This window comes from Megalops cyprinoides, chromosome 21 (assembly GCF_013368585.1).
Source record: "Megalops cyprinoides isolate fMegCyp1 chromosome 21, fMegCyp1.pri, whole genome shotgun sequence".
NCBI lineage: Eukaryota > Metazoa > Chordata > Actinopteri > Elopiformes > Megalopidae > Megalops > Megalops cyprinoides.
The window spans coordinates 23,568,178-23,585,187 of NC_050603.1; the positions used below are offsets into that span (position 1 = coordinate 23,568,178).

General features: G+C 45.4%; 6 protein-coding genes across 6 annotated transcripts; all 6 read left to right on the forward strand.

Annotated features, from left to right (window-relative positions):
- The first annotated feature begins 4,407 nt into the window (after nt 1-4,407).
- LOC118796302 (histone H1-like) lies at nt 4,408-5,031 on the forward strand. The gene has a single exon (XM_036555127.1). It carries the CDS (start codon nt 4,408-4,410, stop codon nt 5,029-5,031), a length of 624 nt encoding a protein of 207 aa, XP_036411020.1.
- A 700-nt stretch (nt 5,032-5,731) lies between these two features.
- On the forward strand, nt 5,732-6,118 carry LOC118796312 (histone H2A). The gene has a single exon (XM_036555137.1). The coding sequence runs from the start codon at nt 5,732-5,734 to the stop codon at nt 6,116-6,118; it is 387 nt and encodes a 128-aa protein (XP_036411030.1).
- An 810-nt stretch (nt 6,119-6,928) lies between these two features.
- LOC118796307 (histone H3) lies at nt 6,929-7,339 on the forward strand. Its single transcript, XM_036555132.1, has one exon. It carries the CDS (start codon nt 6,929-6,931, stop codon nt 7,337-7,339), a length of 411 nt encoding a protein of 136 aa, XP_036411025.1.
- Nucleotides 7,340-12,475: 5,136 nt separating this feature from the next.
- Nucleotides 12,476-12,787, forward strand: LOC118796327 (histone H4-like). The gene is made up of 2 exons (XM_036555153.1): nt 12,476-12,538; nt 12,572-12,787. Exons 1-2 carry the CDS (start codon nt 12,476-12,478, stop codon nt 12,785-12,787), a joined length of 279 nt encoding a protein of 92 aa, XP_036411046.1.
- A 1,023-nt stretch (nt 12,788-13,810) lies between these two features.
- Nucleotides 13,811-14,185, forward strand: LOC118796568 (histone H2B). The gene has a single exon (XM_036555525.1). The coding sequence runs from the start codon at nt 13,811-13,813 to the stop codon at nt 14,183-14,185; it is 375 nt and encodes a 124-aa protein (XP_036411418.1).
- Nucleotides 14,186-15,255: 1,070 nt separating this feature from the next.
- LOC118768833 (histone H2A-like) lies at nt 15,256-15,633 on the forward strand. Its single transcript, XM_036515778.1, has one exon. The coding sequence runs from the start codon at nt 15,256-15,258 to the stop codon at nt 15,631-15,633; it is 378 nt and encodes a 125-aa protein (XP_036371671.1).
- The last annotated feature ends 1,377 nt before the right edge of the window (nt 15,634-17,010 follow it).

Here is a 17,010-nt window from a genome sequence, read left to right on the forward strand (position 1 = left end):
GAACTTGACTGGCCCACAGTATATATATATATATTATATATATATATATATATATATATATATATATATATACCCACACTATATGGACAAAAGTATTCGGACGCCTGACCATTACATTGTATATATATATAAATATATATATATACAGTATACACACATCTTATGTAGCAGTTGTGTCCTGGGGGATGATTGGCTCAGATGAGCTCCCTTCAGGGATGCCTTCAGCAACTGGTCGCCCAGTATTATGTCTCAGGGCCAGCTCTTTTGCCTTGGTGGTGGCCCTCCACCCATTTTGCGGCCCTCTGCCTTCTTTCTGTTAGCTGAATAGAACTCAAATGTTCATCTACTAAGTAGGTTATTAGGCGAGAGGACATTTATGTGTTTTAAAACAGCATTCTGTCGGGGGTTAAAGCTACTACAAGTTGATATAGCCACTGAATTATACTTACTTTGGCTTTAATCATATTTGACATATTAAACAAAGTGAGGTACATTCATGAGCCTATAGGCCTAAGCAAAATATGGCTTACCTTTTTGAACTATGTTTTTATATTTCATCATTTATATTTCAGCTGTTGCCAAGTGCGCTTTGTGCATATGGGATTGCACCTAAATGACAACAGAATTTTATGCAATAACATTCCACCACTTTTTCACCTGTAATATTAAAAGGAAGTGTGGTTAAGTGTTAAATGAATAGAGTACTGCATTCAAACTTATGCATTGACTCGGGCAGCAATTCTATCCTGCACCAATTGTCTCTCCTTTGCCACTGCAGCTGTGTCGCTTTTTTTCGGAAACTGTGCTCATACTCGCCATAAGCACATATCACAACTCCAACACTGTGATAAAGTTTGCTGACGACACCACCAATCATCGGCTGCATCATAGACGGAGACGAGTCTGCCAATAGAGCAGAGGTGAGAGCCCTGACATCATAGTATCAGGACAACAACCTCCTGCTCAACATCAGCAAGACCAAGGAGCTAATCATGGACTACAGGAGACTGCAGGGAGGGGGGCACGCCCCCACCCACATCGAGGGAACAGCAGTGGAGAGGATAGGCTGCTTCAGATTCCTGGGGATAAATATCAGCGAGGATCTGAGCTGGTCACACCACATAGGTGTGGTCGTATTGGAAGCAAAGCAGTGACTCTTGTTCCTCCGACAGCTGAGGAGGTTCAGCATGGACTCCAGGATATTATTTTAAGGACCTTCTTCATCCATACCTTCCACAAAGAGCCCTTCTTTCCCAAAATGCCAGGCTTCTCATCATTCCAAGAGTGGGCAAAACTGCTACAGGCGGTAGAGCCTTTTCCTATCGAGCCCCTCTCCTGTGGAACAGTGTACCTACCGAGGTTCGGGGAGCAGACTCTCTCTCCACCTTTAAGTCTTGGAGAAAAACATATCTATACAGTAAATCCTTTAGCTGAGGGACATGGCCTGGTGCTGGCGTGGATCATAGAGTCTCTGGTGGACTAAGTGGTCATTGCTGTCATGACATGGACTCTGTGCAGTGAACTGGTGTTGACTGCCTTAGGGTAGCCCTCGTGACTATGCCAGTTCCTTGCCTCCCGTCCCCTAGTGATGCTGCCATAATGTTAGTCTGCCAGGGTTTTTTTTCCTTGTTGCACACTGGCACCTTTTTTCCCTGCCCCTCCTCTCCTAACTCTCTGCTGTACATTCATGTTGTTCTTACCATCCACTAATCATTGTTCTCTATTTGTTTCCTGTCCCTGCTCCGGGCTCCTGCCTGGAGCTGTAGTCCAAGCATCACACCCCGATCTCCAGTCCTGTTACTTCGCTGCCTTGCCTATCAAGCCAACTGCGTGCCAAGAACCGGACATTCTCTAGGATACATTTTATAATTACTGTTATTTACTACAGTCTATGAAAACTCAAATGTCTTAAAGTACATTGTACAATTTCAAGTATTCTATGTAATTCTATCTGCCCAGTGCCGGCTCCCCCTCTGAGCTGGGTTCTGCTCAAGGTTTATTCATGTAAATTAGGGAATTTTCCCTTGCCACTGTTGCCTTAGGCTTGCTCTCAGTGGGCCTCAGGCCTGGGAACAATGTAAAGCTGCTTTGTGACAACTTCTGTTGTGAAAAGCGCTATACAAATAAAAAATTATTGAATTGTATTAATGTTTTTTGTTTTTTTTTTACAATTTTGAATTAAAGATGCTGTGGTAACGTGCGTAAATGTACGTGCGTCCCATTTTGTTACCATTTCGTTAACATTTCAGGCTCAGAAAAATTTGTTGCTTTAAACCCTGTGGACAATTTCCCTTTGAGTACGTACATTCCGACCGGTAGCCTGCAAGGGATGGGATATTCCAATCCACTTCGCCTTAACCATTATGTGCTCTGAGAGGTCAAAAAATGACCCGTTAATATTGATAAAAGATTTATAGCAACTCGTCTCTTTGCCTCTCACATATAAAAATCTACATATGCACAGACATAAAAGCACATGTGAGCACACGTATATGCATGGCTTCAGATGGAGTTCCAGTATTTTACTCTCATTCTCTCTCACTGACACAACACACGCATATACAGAGTGAGAAAGAGACAATGCGTGTGCTTAGGCTGGAACAACAACTTTCGTCGATTTGTAGCGGTGCCACTTGCCCTACCCCACCGCTGACTACGATATATACACCATTTCAGAGAAAATAAACTTGACATTTCTAGTACACAGGGAGTGAGAAAGTGTGTGCTTACAATTGAACAACAACAGCCCCCCCCCACCACCACCAAACATTTCTTGCAGGAGAGAATTGTTTTCTCACATGGAATGGAGTCAGGAGTGGTGTCATAGTGTTATAAAGGTGCTGCAGATGTCATCCACCTGAGGCCACAGCCGGGGCAGGTTTGCCAATTCAGCACACCCGTAGATGAACCGTAAAACAAGCACAATGTGTTACAAATGTGAGAAATACATCTGTAAAGCCCATGCTTGCAGACTTGCATACATACATCTGCTAAACAGAGAAATACACAGCCATGTTCTTGGTGCTTACGCTTCCCAAAATAAGACTTAAATTAAGTCATTATGTTTGCCGAAAAGTTCAAGAATGTTATTGCTGTATTTCCTTTCAATAAAATTCACTGAAACGTCCATGGTCGTCATGTGCTATCTCTTGCTGAAAGAAAAGTGCAATCCATTTTTATACCTTTGCAGTAACTATATAAGAAATAAAGAACGAACATCGATTGTAGCAAAAACAAACAAACAAAAATCAATTATTGTGTGATTTGTAGTAAAACCAAGTAGCGTACAGATAACCATTGCAGTCTCTCCGCACTGTGAAGTACGAAAACAGTTCAAGCTGTTGATGAGTGACATGATGTTCTTCACGCAAAATAGATTTGGGTCTTAAATTTCAGTTAAGAGGCTTTATCATGCGGGTGTGGCGAAGGTGGATCATTTTTGACCCAAATGACAAGGGAAGTATACAGAATATTAAGATCGCACAAGTCCACGGATAGGGGGACGGATATCCGGAACTAGAACAATAGCGGCAGTGTGGTGTTGTGGTAAGGAACCAAAAGGTCGCTGAATCGAATCCCACCGGTGCACTCCTTGGGTAAGGTACTTAACCCACAGCTACCTCAGTAAATAGCCAGCTGTATAAACAAAACTGTGTATATGAGCCTCTGCTGGATGACAATAGTGTAATGGCAAGCTGCTTCCTGCGCGACTTCTGGTTTCGACCACGGGCAATGTTGAAAAGGCAATCATAAAAAAAGTTTGTGTTGTATGAATGTTTGAGAACCCCCGATAACATACGCGGTCATGACGACAGGCAGGCAGGCGACGGTAGTGATCAAAATCTCATCCACTGGCAGCGAAGAGGAAACGCTGTTTGATGTGTGCTTTAACTGGCACAAAAGGAGTCCGATTTAAAACTGACGTTGGGTTAAGAAACGACTGGCATCGTCTCTTCGAGCTGCACATGGGTCTTGAGCGAATGGATAACACGAAATGTCAGAGTGCAGCAAATGTTTTATCCGCTTTAAGTGTGAAAATCTGCACGAAAAGCAGTACGAGGGGTTCTGTCTCCCCGCAAAGTGGCTAGGTTTTGGGCATGTCGCACAAAAATATAGCGGAACTCCGTAACACGGAGTGGTGTGATGCGAGCGGAAAGGCTTTCCGTCAGTATTCCGTGCTATTTTCACCTGTACAACAGTGTCAGGGTTGATTTTTTTTACTCTTTTGCACGAAGAGAAAACACAAGCGGACAGAGGTGACGGCAGCACCGAATTGTTGCCGATGAGTTGAGTCTACACGGTTCTCATGTGACGTTTAAGATAAACCCCCTGCTTGGCGAACAGCTCTGAATCAGACTGTGCTACAGACTGCGCGTGTATTAGACAAGAGAACCGAGTGAAGAAGAAATGGCTGAAGTCGCACCAGCTCCCGCCGCCCCCGCGCCGGCCAAGGCCCCCAGAAAGAAAGCAGCAAGCAAGCCCAAGAAATCGGGCCCCAGCGTTGGAGAACTGATCGTCAAGGCCGTGTCCGCTTCCAAGGAGAGGAGCGGAGTGTCCCTCGCCGCCCTGAAGAAAGCTCTGGCGGCCGGCGGCTACGATGTGGAGAAGAACAACTCCCGCGTCAAGCTGGCACTCAAGAGCCTGGTGAAGAAGGAGACCCTGTTGCAGACCAAAGGAACCGGCGCTTCTGGTTCTTTCAAGCTCAACAAAAAGCAAGCCGAGGCTGCGAAAAAGAAACCCGCTAAGAAAGCGGCTCCTAAGGCGAAAAAGCCGGCCGCCAAAAAACCCGCTGCCGCCAAGAAGCCTAAGAAGGCAGCGGTGAAGAAGCCCGCCGCCGCCGCCAAGAAGTCACCGAAGAAGGCGAAAAAGCCCGCTGCACCCAAGAAGGCGACCAAGAGCCCCAAGAAAGCTAAGAAGCCAGTAGCAGCCAAGAAGGCGACCAAGAGTCCCAAGAAAGCCAAGGCAGCCAAGCCCAGGGTGGCCAAACCCAAGACCACCAAAGCCAAGAAGGCGGCTCCCAAGAAGAAGTGAACACTTGAAAGTTCATTTCTCGCACAGCAAAGGCTCTTTTAAGGGCCACCCAAAAGCTTCCTGAAAGCGCAAACACGTTCTGCTTAGCTCTCTTGCTTGTATGCCTGCAGTTGCGAGTGTGATGTATAGCCAGCTCTATTTCTGTGAGTACGCGTGCAGCTCCCTTAAAGAGCTCTTGTTCAGATCTTCGTGCGCCTCTCCCTTCGTGCTAACTTGCCACTGCGCTCACGCTCTACTTAGCACCTTAGTAACAGCAATTAGTGAATCAATGCTGGATTGCCCCTGCATGTCATTTAGTAACAGTACGGATCCCACTAGTGAGAAACAGGTTTATCACTGTACACCACAAGTAATGCAGACACGGGGAAAGAAACAGTGCAGAGGAGCAACACACACTACTTAAAAAGTAAATAACGCATATTCAATAATTGTATCTGTATACATGTCGACTACACGTTTACAAGTGATGAATGGCTCAGTGTGGAGGCTGTTGTATCGATCCATTTCAGTGACATGTTGAATTCTCCACCGGTAATATTGTAAAAGTTGAGCGCCCGCGCAAAAGGCCTGTTCCGATGTGATTGGATGGAATGCCATCGAAGCCTTATCCAATGAATGCGTTGCATGTGGCTATAAGCCAGGCTCGCGAGGGGTAGATGCGTTATTTGACAGTTGTCGAGAGAACGTAGCAAGTCCAAACATGAGCGGAAGGGGTAAAACTGGTGGCAAAGCCAGGGCTAAAGCCAAGACTCGTTCGTCCAGGGCTGGACTCCAGTTCCCGGTCGGTCGCGTTCACAGATTGCTGCGTAAAGGAAATTATGCCGAGCGCGTCGGCGCAGGTGCCCCGGTCTACTTGGCCGCCGTGCTCGAGTACCTTACGGCTGAGATCCTTGAGCTGGCTGGCAATGCTGCTCGGGACAACAAGAAGACCCGTATCATTCCCCGTCACCTGCAGCTTGCGGTGCGTAACGACGAAGAGCTAAACAAGCTCCTGGGCGGTGTCACTATCGCTCAGGGCGGAGTTTTGCCTAACATCCAGGCTGTGCTGCTTCCCAAGAAGACCGAGAAAGCTGTCAAGGCCAAGTAATTGTCGCAGTGACCTCCTCTGGCCCCAGGCACAAAGGCTCTTTTAAGAGCCACCCACTGGTGTCTTTAAAATGCGCAAAACAATTGACTTGAGTGTACCTGCGATCAACGTTAAACCAGTTGCCACATATTTATCAACAATATATTTCAGCGGCATCGCGCACTTTTCAACGACTCCCCAACAGCTGCAAAATAAATGAGGTGGATGAAGGCTTCATTAAGTCACCCGAGTTGTTGATCTTGTTTAGTGACCTCTCTTGCCCATGATTAGGCGGAAGTGTAGCGTCATTGTGATCAAGTAACTGCAATGATTCGTTAGCTTGTGAAAGCGCATTTGGTACTGGTGAAAGAACGTTACAGGGAGGAGAGCAGTAAAATGGGTTTTTATTTTAAAGGGCGTTGTATTTGAGGAAGGATTGCGAGAAGGTTGGGAAAGAAGGCGGGAGTAGAGAGAAAGATGTTTTGCTTGCGGCATTATGATCAAGCAACTACAATGACTCGTTGGTTGGGAAACCCAAAACCTGAAATAAAATGTTGCAGGTTCCTGTCCCTGATTGGGATATTTTAAAGGGCGTTGTATTTGAGGAAGGCTTGCGAGAAGGTTGGGAAAGAAGGCGGGAGCAGAGTGAAAGATGTTTGAATTTTAGGCGGCAGAGACGATGACCCAATGGCCACAGGCAACGAAGTGAGGTGCAGACCAATGAGAGCTCCGTATGAGCTCATCCAATCAGCCTTTGACTGTTACGCCATATAACGATGTGCTGAGCGTATTACCGCAACTTTTCTGTCAATAGCCGAGTGTGCTGTCGAGATGGCTAGAACCAAGCAGACTGCCCGCAAATCTACTGGTGGCAAGGCCCCCAGGAAGCAGCTGGCCACTAAGGCTGCGCGTAAGAGCGCGCCTGCTACAGGCGGTGTGAAGAAACCTCACCGCTACAGGCCTGGCACAGTGGCTCTGCGAGAAATCCGCCGTTACCAGAAGTCCACCGAGCTTCTGATTCGCAAACTGCCTTTCCAGCGGCTGGTGAGAGAAATTGCCCAGGACTTCAAGACCGATCTGCGTTTCCAGAGCTCTGCCGTCATGGCTCTGCAGGAGGCCAGCGAGGCCTATCTGGTCGGCCTGTTTGAGGACACCAACCTCTGCGCCATCCACGCCAAGAGAGTGACCATCATGCCCAAGGACATTCAGCTGGCCCGCCGCATCCGAGGGGAGCGCGCTTGAATTGCGCCAGTACACGGTCTAAACCGGATATCCAACGGCTCTTTTAAGAGCCACTTCAGTGTGTCTCAGAAGCGCAGATCTCTGTTGTCGTATTCCATGTTTTTATGTGGATTAAGGTGACGTGTAATTGTGTCCTTGGCTTGTGCTTGAAGCGCTACAACCCCCTCGCCTACATTCTCCAAATGCCATAATATTTCCACTTAGCATGTAGACGTGCTGTCAAGTCACATAAGAATCCCAGTGTTCTCCCTCATGTGATCACGCTGTGATCAAAAACATTGCACGGCTCTCCAGTGACATCTAGTGGAAGTCACATTTAAAAGAAAAAAAGGCTTTGGCGTGAGCATGTCGTGCTGTGTTTTTGCGACGTAACATGACAACAGCTGACGCTGAATTGAGTCCAGACTGTTGTAATGTCCTCTTATCGGAATGTGCAAATATCTCACTAAAATCCCTTCAGCTGGTACAAAATGCAGCTGCTCGAATCTTAAGTAGAACTAAACGCTTTGAGCACATTACCCCAATACTAGCTTCTCTCCATTGGTTATCCATTAAATACCGGATCAATTTTAAAATACTTTTATTGACATTTAAGGCTTTAAATGGGCTTGCCCCTCCATATCTTAAGGACCTTCTTCATCCGTACCTTCCACAAAGAGCCATTTGTTCCCAAAATGCCGGGCTTCTCATCATTCCAAGAGTGGGCAAAACTACTATAGCCGGGGTTTTTTCCTTGTTGCACACTGGCACCTTTTTCCCTGCCCCTCCTCTCCTGCCCCTCTGCTGTACATTCATGTCGTTCTTACCGTCCACTAATCATTGTTCTCTATTTGTTTCCTGTCCCTGCTCCGGGCTCCTGCCTGGAGCTGTAGTCCAAGCATCACACCCCGATCTCCAGTCCTGCTACTTCGCTGCCCTGCCTATCAAGCCAACTGTGTGTCATAACTGGACATTCTCTAGGATACATTTTATAATTACTCTGCTATTTACTACTGTCTATCAAAACTCAAATGTCTTAAAGTACATTGTACAATTTCAAGTGTTCTATGTAATTCTGTCTGCCCAGTCCTGGCCAGAAACAGATGGGCTCCCCCTCTGAGCTGGGTTCTGCTCAAGCTTTCTTCCTGTAAATTAGGGAGTTTTTCCTTGCCACTGTTGCCTTCGGCTTGCCCTCAGGGGGTCTCAGGCCTGGGAACAATGTAAAGCTGCTTTGTGACAACTTGTGTTGTAAAAAGCGCTATACAAATTGAATTGAATTGAATTGAATTGAATTGAATTGAATATCTTTGGGTATTGAAATTTGCTTAAGAGATGAATTTTGATTTTTTGCAGGAAATATAATATGAAGATGAGCTCCTGATGAAAAACTGTGTTCACAATGACGTCACATTTTACCGTCCATGGGTTTTTGCTTGTCTTGTATTGTACCTCACTTGTAAGTTGCCAAGACAGGAAAGATACAAGAAATTGATCTTACCAAGCTCCAAAAGGTTCCAGCAAAAGGTGTAGACCGTGGATCTATGTCATCCCATGAACAAATAGAAGTAACCTTGATTGAAATACCCTCAAGCCTTGGTAAGCAATCAGCTGCTGACGAAAAAGCAAAAGGCAGCTATCAGCAGGAAACTAAATGTATACATAAGATTATAAGATAATTACAAGATTATTATTTTTTTTTTGTTGTTTTTATTTGTAGCATCAATGTATATTTTTCTTCAGGGCCTTGGGTTTACCAGTGTATTCAAACCTTCCCATAATCAAGCTCTTTCAGTTTCAACATGAGACTGTTGATACCAGGGCTTTCTGATCAAGCATTGGATAATGGCGTAATTGATTCATTTCTTTGCCACACCTCTTGGGTCATATGACAGAGATATGGATCAGCACAGATAAAAGAGCAAGGGTGGGGCTAACGAAGTCTTTATTTTCATGCCATTCTTCCCTTTTATAAAAGCCTGTGTTACACAATAGTTATTGAATATTCATCATATTAGGGAGTGTTTCACAAAGTGGGATGAGTGAAGGCACAGAGGAGGATGATTATTCTCTTGGGTGCTTGGGACTTCCCGGGTCCTTTGTGGTGTTTTGTCATCTTGTCTCATGACAAGAGAGCTGTTTCAGGTGCATGTTCCATAATTGTTGCTTTTACCTGTTTGTTATTATTATTAATTATTTAACATACAACCTGCTGGTTTTCTCAGAACATCACAAATAAATGTGGTATCCCAGTCTTTTATTTCTGTGATTTCAGTGTCCTTCACATTCAGGTGGCGTTCCCCTTTGATTCTGAATAACCCAAGCATTTTTACAGTTGGCGGTGGTCCATCCCCTTTCACGGAGACTCCCGTGGACATAGTCTTAATAGTCTGAAAAGATCTGCGCTCTGAAAGTGTGTTCAGGGACAGGATTGATCCACTCATTTACTCAGAAGAAGTGTCGTTGGGACAGTATAGGCTCCTCAGACAAATTATTGTCTACTTTTGCAATTTTCTGGAGCCATTTCTAGTAAATGACACCTGCCACAGTTCATCACAAAGCATACCCCAAACCTTCTGCATTGGGCTATGTTTTCTGCAAGGTGGCGCTTTCTTACACAGTTGGGAATACTGAACTCCACCATATGCTGGGCATTACAGAAACAGCACCTTGCTTTGAAAAGATTTTTAAATGTTTAGATGTTACTTTAGACCTTTGTACTGCAAGTGAACCAAGCTTCTTTTATAGTGATCAAAACAGGGAATAAGGCCCATGCTAAGGTGTCTAATATATGTATTAGACACCTTAGCAATATATATCTAATATATATTGTGTCTTATATAATATATATTGTGTATACCATTCAGCTGGTCTATTGTGGGAAGTGCAGGTTGTTTGGGCTGGGGGTCTTTTATACAAGGTCCTTCATCTCTCTGTAGAATATTTGTGTTGATAAACGTTTTTTTAAAAAAAAGTAATAACAATCACAAGAAAAACACTTTTACTGTCTTCGTCACATCCGTTAGCAGCTAAGCAATACGGCACATGGACAATGGCTTTATATGACACTAGGTAAATCTCTGGCCTCCTGGTCAATTGAATTTCATTAGGGAAAACGAAGCATAAATCAAACAGTACACTAATCCAACCTGGAGAAGTATGAGCAATAAGTGACTGCTTCTCCCATTTAACTGCCATAAATATTATTCATGTCATTATTTGTTATGGTATGTTTACATATATTGTCTATGTAATTTATTTTCATGAATATTGATTCGTTTTGTATTACTACGTCCACTACGCAGGACGTACGTTTGCACAGGGACACATTTAGTTGTTGCAATCTCCTCCATGAAGAAATGTGAAGCGGGGGAAGTTTTTACACTCCGCTTAAATGTTTGAGTTTAAAATTGATATGGCATTGCCCGTTTGAAGATTTTATGTTTCTTCAAGTGGACTCATTCTCTCATGGTTGTGTGCAGCCAGCGATGTATGTTTATTTACGTGTTTTATGATTCGTCGTGCATATTTATAGTTAGGTTTCCACACTTTGTGTGTGATATGAATGCGTGCTTATTTAGTACATTGTCGTGTATCTGAAGAGTTCGACAGTGGATTTGATGACGGTGATGTTGAAGAACCACGGTGTCGTATATTTCCTGGAGGGAGTGAAATCCCAGTTACCTCGTAGTCATGCTGTGCGTGATTTTCATCATGTTGCGACATGCGAGTTTAGCTGTTTGATATTGTGACAGAGGAAAGGTGATGTAGGGCCAGTGCTTCCCCCACTAGTGGCTCCAGCCCTTCCCCACTTCACAGCATGCCCAGTGGCATCCTGCTTAAGGCAGGATGACTATCCTATTGGGTCCTTGCCATTTTCCGGGTCCCTTCTTCCCATGGTTTGTTTGCAGCTTGTAGTTCCATTAAGGTGAGGGTAGCTTCCGTTTGTTCGCTACGGTGTCCGTGCTAAAATGTATCATCGGTGGTGTCTTTAGGCTATTGGTGTTATGAGGTGACAACGTACTATTGTTTAAGTGAATCTGAAGAGAAGACGGAATATATGGCTGGATAAAGCATGTATGTATCTACCTGCAGACCGGCGACGTAACTCACAAGAGGGACTCACCATTGCATTGTTTTATTTATGTTTTCACAGTAGGACATGACCGTGTGTAGAAGTTTTTAGCGGCGGAGTGCTGTAGATCACATTCCTATCAATGCATGGGGTGGGTGATTAGGGGTGCATTGCACCCCCAGAAGGATCTCAGTGCACCCCCAGTGTTCTCCTTATATTCCCGTGTCTACGTAGTATTTGACTTTTTGTGCCCCCCAGTGGATTGAAATTGCACCCCTCTGTATTTTCTCCTGGTACCGGGCGTGTTTTCCACTATACTTTGATTGTCCAGGAATTATAGGGAAAGTGAATGAACAAGAAGAACTTGAAAGAGTAGCAAGATGCCTTTAGCAATATTTTTATTTGTATCTGAAGACTGTTCTCTGCTTTGTCACTTTGAGAGCATTTCTGAATTACAGTACTCACTACTCAAGACAACTGTTCACTGCTGTGGTGTTGTGGGACAGGATCTCTCCCCATCTCTCAGCTTCCTGACTCCTGTGCTCTGGGGTAGAACCTCTCTTCATGCATGTGTCTCTGACCTGCTGTGTCAGAGCTCTTGAGTGAAGGCTGGCTGTGGTCAGCTGCCTCCCCTCCTGTGGACAGGGGCTCGACCGAGATGGAATTTCTTGGAGTTGTTGTTATCAGAGGGGAACAGGGACGACCGTCTCATGCGACGTGTTTTGACACCTCTGAATTATAATGTTACTTTGACCGTGTACTGTCGCGGTAAACTGTTTTGTGGGTGCTCTTAGGGGGACAAGCAAAGGTAGGCACCATATTTCGATTTGAAAATGTTCGTGTCGAAAGCAACAGATATTCCATTATAGTAATTGTTGCTATGCTAACAATTCGCACGAATATGACATCCTGAAAAAACATCGTTGACTCCTTGATCCCCGCTTGAAGGAGGCGGGCTCTAACGCGAACCGCCTTTTCTTTGAGTATGGGGCCTCAATGAGGTCGTCTTTCAGTGAATATGAGCGTGCACTTAAACTGCCAAACATTACTTCTGTTGCAGTCTGTAACAACGAGGGTGTCGAAAAATGTCTGGAAGAGGGAAAGGAGGAAAAGGTTTGGGGAAGGGAGGCGCCAAGCGTCACCGTAAGGTTCTTCGTGATAATATCCAGGGTATCACCAAGCCCGCAATTCGTCGCCTTGCTCGGCGAGGTGGTGTCAAGCGTATCTCTGGTCTGATTTACGAGGAGACGCGCGGTGTGCTGAAGGTGTTTTTGGAGAACGTTATTCGCGATGCCGTCACCTACACCGAGCATGCCAAGAGGAAGACTGTCACTGCCATGGATGTGGTGTACGCTTTGAAACGTCAGGGTCGCACTCTGTACGGCTTCGGAGGCTAAACGTCAATCCTGCAGTGAGACCAGAACTAAAGACCAGTCCAAAGGCTCTTTTCAGAGCCGCCCACTTCTCCAGTTGAAAGAGTTAGACGTTCCACGTTTAGTGACACATTTAAGAGTGTTTTACGTTGTATTTTTCCCTCAAGCGGCGATGTGGCTGAGCGCGTGTTGCTCCCCTCGCCGTCTACGGGAGCGGATTCCCCGGAGCTTGCCCTTTCCCACAAAGATTCGCAAGCCTTCGCAAGGCTTTTGTCCTATTGCCTGACTGATGAAGGCATGGAGCGTTATGTGATTGCCGTTGGGTAAATGTTGAAATATTCTGTTGTACGAGTTGATAGTAACGAGGGATCGATTTTGAAGGCATTTTTAATGAGAAACTCGGTCAAAAAACAGGTTTTATTTTGCATTGTTGCGAATGTTGTAAAAATAAAGCTGTGGGAAATCTCGCCAAAGAAGGACGACTGATATTTTTGTACCCGCTGATTTAGTTGTTAGACAAGCCCAGACTTAATTGAACGTAAACGAACTGTGGACCGTAAGAGCGATAAGACCACTGCCATGGAACATGCTTTCATTGTAACTGTATACAATATTACTGTATACTACTTTGTGGCGGATATCGTAGTTCGGTGTGTGTATGAGATGTTTATAGATGAATCATACGTCAATATACACGGCAGGTTTTTGATTGTTGCTTTTTCATATGCACCTTGAAAGTGTTTCTTGACTAATGTCACCTACGTAATGTAAATTGTCTTGCAAAAAATAAAGATTAATAAATAATGCGAAAGAAAGTGGTAGTCGTAGTCGAAGTGCTTCGTTTCGATAGATGCGCAACTTGTGGTATTCCCGCCCAAGAAAATCAGCCAATCGAATTTGAATGTCATCCGTTTTAGAAGAATCTGCCAACGAGATCCTGTTTAAACTGATTGGGCAAAGATCGTGGGCAAATTTGCATACACTCTATATGTAGGCCAGGTATGGGGTGTGAGCGCATTCATTCGTGTCTGCGAAGAAACGAGCATTATGCCTGAACCAGCCAAGTCTGCTCCCAAGAAGGGATCGAAGAAGGCTGTCACTAAGACGGCCGGTAAGGGCGGCAAGAAGCGCAGAAAGTCCAGGAAGGAGAGCTACGCAATCTACGTGTACAAGGTGTTGAAACAAGTTCATCCTGACACTGGCATCTCCTCAAAGGCAATGGGCATCATGAATTCGTTTGTCAACGATATCTTCGAGCGCATCGCCGGTGAGTCGTCTCGTTTGGCTCACTACAACAAGCGCTCCACCATCACCTCCAGGGAGATCCAGACTGCCGTGCGCCTGCTGTTGCCCGGAGAGCTGGCTAAACACGCCGTGTCCGAGGGCACCAAGGCCGTCACCAAGTACACCAGCTCCAAGTAAAGTCACTTGTCACCTACTGTAACACCAAAGGCTCTTTTCAGAGCCACCCACTCTCTCGGTTTAAGACGCAAAAGACCATTTCATTTCGTCGTGACCGTTGTACTGAAAGATTCTGTTTGTGCTCAGGGATTAAATCCAAACACTACGTTCGATAAAGGACATCATAGGATAGGATATCAGGAGCTAGAGGCACGTAATTGCAGCAGCGTGGTGGAGTGGTAAGTACTCCTCACCAAATGGTCCCTGGTTCACTGCTGGGGCACTGCAGATGTACCATGGGACAGGGGTTTTAAGCCATGCAGAGTTGCCTCAGTAAATATCCGGCTGTATAAACATTTCAACCACGGTCAACGATCCCATGAGAAATGACGTGTCCCGTACAGAACAATACTAGAAAAATAAAGAGAAGCCCCGATACATATGAGAGGGAGACGGTGGTGATCAAAATCTCAAGACCGCCCAAGTGCAGCGATCAGGCAGCTGTTTGACGTGTTCTTTAACTGACATCAAATGAGCGAAATTTTAAACGCACGCTCGGGTAAGAAATTACTGGCATTATCTTTTGAGCAGTACACGGGCCTTGCGTGAACGCAAAACATGCGATGTCAAAGTGCAGCAAATGTTTTAGCCGATTTAAGTGGGAAATGCTGCAGGAAAGCGTGAGAGGCCCCGTCTCCCCACAAAGCGGCTAGGTTTGGGACAAGTCGGGAGAAATATGGCAGACATCCGCAACACGCAGGCGTACAAGAACACACAAGCGGACTCTAGAGCGCTGAGAAATTGAGTCTGCAGGAGAACTGCATAAACTGATGTATACATTTGCAAATAATACATGTTGTTTAATGATAAAAGACCAAAAAATACTGTAAGCTCGCTGTAGAGGCTGTTGGACGGATACACGTTTAGCGACACATTGAATTCTCGCCGCCCGAAAGACCTGTTCCGATGTGATTGGATGAAATCACATCGAAGCCTTAACCAATGAAAGCGTTGCATGTGGCTATAACTTAGGCTCGCGAGGTGTTGATGCGTCATTTGATAGTTATCGGGAAAGCGTAGTAAGGCCAAACATGAGCGGAAGAGGCAAAACCGGTGGCAAAGCCAGGGCTAAAGCCAAGACTCGTTCGTCCAGGGCTGGACTCCAGTTCCCGGTCGGTCGCGTTCACAGATTGCTGCGTAAAGGAAATTATGCCGAGCGCGTCGGCGCAGGTGCCCCGGTCTACTTGGCCGCCGTGCTCGAGTACCTTACGGCTGAGATCCTTGAGCTGGCTGGCAATGCTGCTCGGGACAACAAGAAGACCCGTATCATTCCCCGTCACCTGCAACTTGCGGTGCGTAACGACGAAGAGCTGAACAAGCTCCTGGGCGGCGTCACTATCGCTCAGGGCGGCGTTCTGCCTAACATCCAGGCGGTGCTGCTTCCCAAGAAGACCGAGAAAGCCAAGTAAATTTTGGTAACATCCGCCATTAATCGTCAAATCCAAAGGCTCTTTTCAGAGCCACCTACTTGTGTCATGGGAAAGTGCGTGACTTTCGAGTGTCTCTGCGGGGGAAGGGGTGTTTTTCCCCCACCCCAGTGAGTTTCCTGAACATCATCTTGTATAATCTATTTCCCTGTCACTGGCAAGCTGTACGTTGCCATGTAAGTTGTGCTCGCGTGGCTAACGTCACGCACTTTGTGTAAATACCAAGCGACAATTGTGGGGCACTTCAATAGTTTGCCCGTCACCCTTTGTGATAAACAGATCGCTGGAGAAATTGTATTGATCAATGCATAGCCCACTGAATATACTGAGCCCCGAACCACTTCCATTTGTAGATTGCCACATGGATTGTGCTCGCGTGGGTAGTATCATGCAGTTTGTGTGAACACCCACCAGTAGCTGTGGGCTCCTTCAACTCCTCATTGCAGAGTTACAGACTGTATATCGACAATTTACAATCCTTGTACCACTCTTGCTATTGTTAGGCGGAAATTTAGCAGCAGTTCCTATCAGGTAACTGATAGAGCGTTTAGGTGTAGGCATCTGGCACTCGGAAATGTATGTTGCTGGGTGGACACTAGTTAAAAAAAAAAAGCTCAAGTTTGTGAGAGAGAGTAGGACCGTAGAGACGTGAGACAGCAGAGGAGCTGAAAAAACGACCCAATGGCCACAGACAAAGACGTGAGGTGCGGGCCAATGACAGTACTGCTCAGTTGATCATATGGTACAGCAAATTTACTATCGCATTGTTCAATGATCATTCACCTGAGGTATCTGGTATCAACATGGGCAGAAGTACTACTGAAATTTTCCTCACTCACAAAATATAGACTATACGAACGTACAGATGAATTTTCTTTCCTCAGAGAACTCATGAATCCTTGGTTCCCTACTGGGATCTGTCCAGGGCTAAACTGAGAATGAAGCCAATCTGATTTCCAGGCCAACATTCAGCACATTTCAGCTTCTGTCAATTCTCACCCAAATGGCCACTTCAGACATTTTTCAGGAATCTCAGTGACTCAAAACCAAGCAATGACAACTCTTGACTTGCCTTTCACTCATTTGATTTATGATTTTTATGTATTCAAGTTTGCAGAAGATGAGATTCAGCATCCATTGACAGTTATGGCTGTGCCCAAGGTGAGCATCAATGCTTTAGCTAACATTGTCAGTCAGACCCCAACACAGCTCAGTGCTGCCCTTAAAATTTCCAAATTCAGCAAAATGTACAAAATCCTGATACAAACAAAATCTCCAGGGCTGAATCCATTAATAACCACTCTTACCCGGAGACCCCAGATAAAGATGCTGACAAAATCCATTGCGGCTGAGGGAAAT